General features: G+C 36.7%; 1 protein-coding gene across 1 annotated transcript; it reads right to left on the bottom strand.

Annotated features, from left to right (window-relative positions):
• Positions 1–3,086: 3,086 nt before the first annotated feature.
• On the bottom strand, positions 3,087–4,980 carry LOC143568985 (uncharacterized). The gene is made up of 3 exons (XM_077055002.1): positions 4,547–4,980; positions 3,604–3,685; positions 3,087–3,370 (listed from the first exon to the last, which is right to left on the bottom strand). The coding sequence occupies exons 1-3, from the start codon at positions 4,978–4,980 to the stop codon at positions 3,158–3,160; spliced, it is 729 nt and encodes a 242-aa protein (XP_076911117.1). The 3' UTR covers positions 3,087–3,157.
• Positions 4,981–6,978: the final 1,998 nt, after the last annotated feature.

The following is a 6,978-nucleotide window of genomic DNA, read 5'->3' as shown; positions in this document are numbered from 1 at the left end:
AATCATCGGTTGGTCAAGGTTCCAACGCCGAACCAAGTTTCGTTCGTATTGTACCTCATAATCGTAATCAAGAGATTTGGTGCAATTGGGATTTGGTTGAATTGAGTGACCATTCATTGAAGGCTCGGTGCAAGTTTTGTGGGATTTATTTAAACCCACTTTCGAATTCAAATTTAAAGAAACACATCGAAAAACCGTATTGCAAGGCGTTGAAAAAGAACGTCGATTCGCAACAAACGCAAATGGATAGTGAAGGCGGAATATTTACATACCAAATTGATCGAGTTCAAGATCGTATGGCGAAGTTTGTGATTCAAGAAGCTTTGCCGTTTAGCCACTTCGACAACCCTCGCTTAACCGCCATGATTCGAGATACGCTTCAACCACAATACACTCACGTAAGTCGTCATACTCTTAAACGTTATTGTTTAAAATTGTGGAAGAAGGCCAAAGAGGTACTAATGGCATATTTTGAAAATATAAATACGGGAATAAACTTAACTAGTGATGTTTGGTCGGCTCCACATGGTCTACCCCGAATCTTATCTTTGTGTCACCACTCATTGGGTAGACCCGTCATCGTGGGAAATGATGAAACGCACCATTGCTTTCGAACTCTTTGAGTATCCACATACGGGAGATAATTTGTTTGAAATTTTAGATTATGTTATAAAAACTTATAAACTAGAAAATAAAATATTTTCAATGGCATTTGATAACGCGTCGAATAATACATCGGCGGTTGATAAATTAAAATTAAAATATACGCCGATTTGCAATGGTGTATTTTTTCACTCAAGGTGTGTTGCACATATCATTAATTTAATCGTGCAAGACGGACTTGCTTCGGATGAGGTTACATCGGTTATAAACGATTTTAGACTAATGATACATGAAGTTTTTAAGAAAAGTAAAAAAAGACAAATGGAATATAGAAAATTTTGTAAAGATACGGGAAGAAAAGCTTTGGGAGCTAATTGGGATGTACCTCATCGATGGAATTCCACTTGCATAATGTTTCAAAGTGCTTTGAAACAAAGAGAAACTTTACAAATGTTTCATTCTAGTCTTGCCGAGAATGATTTGGCAATCCCCTTTTCAAATGAGAAATGGGAAATTATCAATGACTTATCAACTTTTCTTGAAGTTTTTAAAACATCAACTACGAAACTATCGGGAACGTATTATCCGACAAGTCCCTTGGTTCTTTCGGAGTTATTTTTAATCGTTAACAATCTTAAAGAATTTGAAAATAAAAGTCCAATGTTTTCAAACATCATATTACCAATGAAGTTTAAATTAAAAAAATACTTTCTTGAATTGCCACCGGTTTTTACTTGCGCCGCCGCTTTAAACCCAATGTTAAATGTTACGGGGGTTGAATGTGTGATAGACGAAATTTTTTCAGCCTTAGATATGCATGAAGTTGACCCAAACTTTTCAACAGAGGCAAAAAATGATTTTAACTTGAATTTTAAATTTATGTATGACTTTTATTTAAATAAATATGGGTCAAACATACACATGCCTATGCCGGGGGGGGGGGGCTTCATCAAGTTCAAGTGCTACTAGAGTACGAGATCCCATGATTAGCCTTATGAACACCGTTCGCAACGTAACGGCTAAAAAACAAAGGGGTAACACCCCTTTAAGCGAACTAGGAAGGTATAGTGCAAATGATTACTCTACCGGTTTATCCGAAGAGGAATATGGCACTTTTGATGTTTTGGCTTGGTGGAAGGTAAAGGAAACCGAGTTTCCGATTCTTGCCACCATGGCCCGTGATTTACTAACCGTCCAAGCTTCTACGGTAGCTTCGGAATCCGCTTTTTCTCTTAGTGGCAGGGTAATATCGGTGAGAAGAACAAGACTAAATTCGGAGTCGGTGGAGATGTGCATTTGCTTAAAGGATCACTTGGACTCAATCAATCGTATTCAACACGTAACCACTCTCGAAGATGAAACACCACTTGATGTTCGAGTGCACGACGAACAAGAAGGCATTTCTACAAGTAATTCCGAGGAAGAAGTCGCCGCTCAATAATTACGACGAACAAGAAGGCTTTTCTAGAAATAATATGTCACAACTTTATATTTATAAGTTTAATGTTTTGTTAGTTTGTTTTTGAAGATTTTAAAACATGTAACCTTTTTTTTTTGAACTTCTTAAAGTAAATAAAATGAATTTTATGTTAATTGTTTTGTTTATTTTTCATGCTATACAAATACGAATCGTAGTTTAGAATCCAAATCGCAAACGAAAAACGAAAAAAAAAAAAACTAAATGCACTTGTATTGCAAATCCAATGAACAAGTTTACATTGTACAATGGTTACATATTTAACAGATGATGTTCCAACTGATGAAACTCTGCAACTGATGTGTCACTGATTCTTATTTTGCATCAGTGACAACAAACTCTGCAACTGATGAATGTTCCCACTGATGAGTATTACTCATCAGTGGCAACCTTCAGTAGTTGTCATCAGTGGCAGCTTTCCCTCTGGTTCAACTGATGACTGTTCCCACTTATGAGTATTCCTCATCAGTGGCAGCTTTCCCACTGATTCCTCATCAGTGGCAGTCTTCAGTAGTTGTGATCAGTGGCAACCTTCAGTAGTTGTCATCAGTGGCAACCTTCAGTAGTTATCATCAGTGGCAACCTTCAGTAGTTGTCTTCAGTGGCAACCTTTAGTAATTGTCTTCAGTGGCAAACATCTTCAGTAGTTGTCTTTTCTTCATCAGTTAATTGTTTATTTTTATGTTAATTGTTTTTTTATTTTTCATGTTATACAAATACGAATCGTAGTTTAGAATCCAAATCGCAAACGAAAAACGAAAAAAAAAAAAAAATTTACACTGTAACCGGTTTGGAACCGGTTACGGTACAGGAACCGGGTTAGGAACCGGTAAGAACCGGTTAGATAGGTTAGGGGTTCGAGGGTGGGAGAACCGGTTCGGTTCCCTAACCGGTTCGAGCCTGGAACCGGTTTAAAAGGGGGTTTTGAATATAGGAACCGGTTAGGAACCGGTTCCGGTTCCTAGTCCCAAACCGTTTTGAACATGCCTAACAAGAACCATTTCTTTTTTTTCACTGCACATATAACCCAAAGTCCCAAAACCATTTTGTATATTCAGTAATAAAACAAGAAGACAATTAAGAATGAAGATTATTACATGGAAAACAACCACACTTGTGACAACAACACTGCACATTTATAATCTGTTTTGCTTCTTCATTCACCTTTTGAATTTTGTCAGTGTGCTCAAGCAGAGCCGCCGCTCTCAGTTCATCTGCTTTTCTATGAACAATTGCCATTTTTCTCATCAACTTTTCCTCCAATTTTGATCTCATCTTTTGAATTTTTACCTACAAGTATATATAATCCCAAACCATTATACTAAGAATATATATAGTACCTCTTTCAATGCAAACTTTGTTTAACTGATATATTCAAATCCCTACATGGCTTAATTTCCTACTTCTTGCCCCTAAACATTTTTCTTGAAAAGTTTTAGCCAGCGCTAAACACTTGTATCACTTTATACCGCGCGCACAAAACATACACCCAAAATTCAATGTTTAAACAAAGAAAATATTACCTCAAGCTTTCTTGATTGAGCTTCTGCATTTGCAACTTGGAGGTCCACCCAAGCTTGAATTTTTGCTTCTTCTCTTTGGTACCTACAGAAAAGTCAACCCAAACCCATCTTTTAAGTCATGGCAATGTGGCTGTACAGTCATCCAATTCTAAATCCTTTTGATTTATGGATATTTATTTATCAAGGGGTGTTTAACGAATAACGAATCGAATATTCGAATTTTAAAATTTTGAAGCAAGATTCAAATTCGAAACAACTTTGAAAAATTCGCTTCGAGTTTGAATTTCGAATCGAGTAAAAGAAAAATCTATTTTAATTTCAATTTCAAAACCGCTACAAACTTGAGTTTTCTAACAACAAAAAAGTACAAGTTTATAAAACAAATAAATAGTTCAAAATTACAACATTCAAAACATCCTAAACATTCAAAGTGGTAACTTCCAAATTCCAATTACATGTTTATAGTTAGCAACTGACAAAGCCTTTTGTAATTCTTTTTTCAATCTTTAGAACTTCAAAGACCGAAAAATATTGAAAAATGATAGAAATTCCATTTTGGTTATTGAAAAATGGAAGTTCTATCATTTTGGTTATAGAAGTTCTAAAGATTGAAAAATATTGAAAAATAGAGTATGAATTAATAACCAAAATGATAGAACTTCCATTTTTCAATCTTTAGAACTTCAAAGTATTTTGTAATTCTTTTTATAAATATGTATATATATGATAAACAAAATATCTATAATTTGAATTTGCATCGAATTTAAAATCATAAATTCATATTGGATTCGAAATCCGATGACTAAATCGAATTTGAATCTTCAAAAACCGAATTCAAATTGAATTTCGAGTTCTTGGAGAACATTCCTAGTAATATACTTATTTATAGGGATCAAAAAGTTCAGAAAATAAACAACACAAACACAAAGAAACAGATATATACCTTAGACAACAGTTGTTCTTTTCTTCTTCTTCCCAATTAGAAGCACCTGAAATGCTCTTTCTACATTCATTACTAATCTCAAAGTGTCTGAGGCTCTTAGAGATATCCTCTTCTTCCTCCTCTCTGGAGGTCCAGTTTAAAACATGATCTGGCTTCTTTAACTTAGCTAAGTGGCACTCTTTTATGTCTAAGGATTCCGACACCACCAATGGACCGGATCTACCCGCAGGTGTGTTGTGTCGCGGTGGAGACAAGTTTTTGAATGGGGTCGGGCACCTGGAATTGGTGGAGCTGCCGAGTGGTGTCATCTCGGTCCCAATGTCCCTACTCTTGATGGAAGTCTCTCTGAATAGGAAGCTTTCGCTCACCGGCTCCAGCTTCAATACCTCATTGCTGAATTTATCTGAAAAAAATTGGATTTGGAAATGCGTCATGCTATATCTACACCACCCCCTTGATTTTACACCTAGGGCGCGTCCGTTTTGACCAAAAAAGTCACACTTTGAAAAATTATGGTCATAACGATCGTTTGAACAATATATGAACGACCAAAGGAGCTCATACTTTTTTGTCATAACGGTCGTTTGGTCAAGAATCTTGACGGTTTTATAACCATAGACGGTTAAACTTAGATGTATTATATTTATTTACTTTTTTCAAAACGGCAGTTCGACACGGTGTGGGATTACATGCCAGAAATTGTGTGAATAGTTGGCCCCTTTGGGGACCTAGAAAAGGTGGTAACTTTTAAGATCTTATCTTAGCATGCAAACATATTAATAAATATATACTGATGAACTGATCCATATATATTCAAAAGCAAGAAAAATGGCTATATTATCTACCTTGTGAGTTTTGATGGTATTGGTTTTGAATGATTGAAACCTTTTCTTCTGCCTGAATCCCATATTCATTAGTGTTGGATTTTCTGGACACAAACTCTGTAGACTGAACAAAGCCATGAAGATGATGATTCTGATGTTGATGTTGAGTGGCAGATTGATGGTCAGAAATGAGCCATTTTTCAGCATCATTCCATTTTGAAGGAACCGGGTTCTTTCTTGAAGCGACACTGAAGCTGAAAACGGGTCGACCCGGTGTAGATGGAGCAGCATCTGCCACATTTCTCTTTGCATCTTTGAGATTATTAAGCTTAGAAAGATGGTTTCCTTTCCTCATTCCCTACAAAACAAAACAAAACAAAACAAAACTTAAGAAAATCTTGAAACAAAGAAAACATAATTAAACTTTGAAAATATTTTACCTCATGAGTATGAGGATGAATGTGGTTGGAGCTTTTGAGATCCATAAAACAAGTGTGTGTTAAGTGAAAAGGAAGAAACGGTTTGTTTAGTGATTTATAGAAACATGGATGACAGTGAGGTGTCATGAAAAGAAGTGTTTTCTTGGGGAGGTGAGTGTTTGTGTTTGGACTGATATAACTTGTCAAATCTTCAAATCTTTTGTTTCTTTCTATACCCCTTTCATTTTTTTTTAACTTTTTCTTCCAAATTATTTGTAAAGATTATTGGATTTTGAATGGTCATGGCCCATGGGCTCGTGGCCTTCTTATTTCACTTCCTCCGCGGCTTATAGTTATCTTTTGAAAGAATTACAGAAATTGTTTTTTATGTTTATTCTAATTTTCATTTGTGGTCATTTATCTTCAAAAGTAACATAATTTGTATATTATGTTTCAAAATGTTACACCGTTTGTCCTTTAACACTAACCCAGTTAGTTTTTCTTGTTAAGTATGATCATATGCCTTGCACATGAGGGCAAATCAGTCACTTAAATACTTTATTTAAAAAGACATTTAAAAATAATTAGAAACAATTTAATTAAAATATTTATACATATATAATTATAATTAACCCAACCCACAGTCTCCTCTTCTTCCTCCATTGCCACCTAGCTCCATCTCCGGCAAGCCACCACCACCGTCGTCTTCTCCGACGACGAAAGCCCTCTCCGTTCCCACCAGAAACCACCACCATCACATCCGTCTCACACCCATATCTCCAACCTCTCGTAGACACCATCTTCCCCTTCCACCGCCGGCACCGTCTTCCCCTTCCATCGCTGGCACAGTCTCCCAACTCCACGGCAAACAAAAACTCTTCTCTCTCTCTCTCTCTCTCTCTCTCTCTCTCATAAACCCTTTAAAACCACTGTGACAACCGTCTCCGCTGTCGGAAACCCACCGGCACCACTAGGACCATAATTGAACCCTAATAATTGTTGCCAAAAACCTAATAATCGAAGACAGATCTGATGAAGGGAAAGTTGTGGTGGCGGTTTCCGGTAATGGAGATGGGTGGAGGTGGAAGACAGTGGTGGCAGTGACAGATATTGTGTGGTGGTGGGTGGCGGCAGTGACAATGGCGGTGGCCGGCGGTTCTATGGATGGTGGTGGCCGGCGGTTCTATGG

The sequence above is a fragment of the Bidens hawaiensis genome, unplaced genomic scaffold (genome assembly GCF_021521415.1).
Source record: "Bidens hawaiensis isolate Kalapana, Puna unplaced genomic scaffold, B.hawaiensis_p1.1 tig00024272_1, whole genome shotgun sequence".
Taxonomy (NCBI): domain Eukaryota; kingdom Viridiplantae; phylum Streptophyta; class Magnoliopsida; order Asterales; family Asteraceae; genus Bidens; species Bidens hawaiensis.
The sequence above is the reverse complement of the archived record's forward strand: the minus strand, read 5'-3'. Positions and strand labels throughout refer to the sequence as shown.

What these genes read in the sequence shown, in the direction of transcription:
- LOC143568985 (XM_077055002.1), bottom strand. Translation starts at nt 4,980, where the DNA reads ATGACGCATTTCCAAATCCAATTTTTTTCAGATAAATTCAGCAATGAG. An exon ending in AAGAACAACTGTTGTCTAAG is followed by an intron (nt 3,686 to 4,546) that starts GTATATATCTGT and finishes ACTTTTCTGTAG; the next exon opens with GTACCAAAGAGAAGAAGCAA. An exon ending in CTCAATCAAGAAAGCTTGAG is followed by an intron (nt 3,371 to 3,603) that starts GTAATATTTTCT and finishes ATATACTTGTAG; the next exon opens with GTAAAAATTCAAAAGATGAG.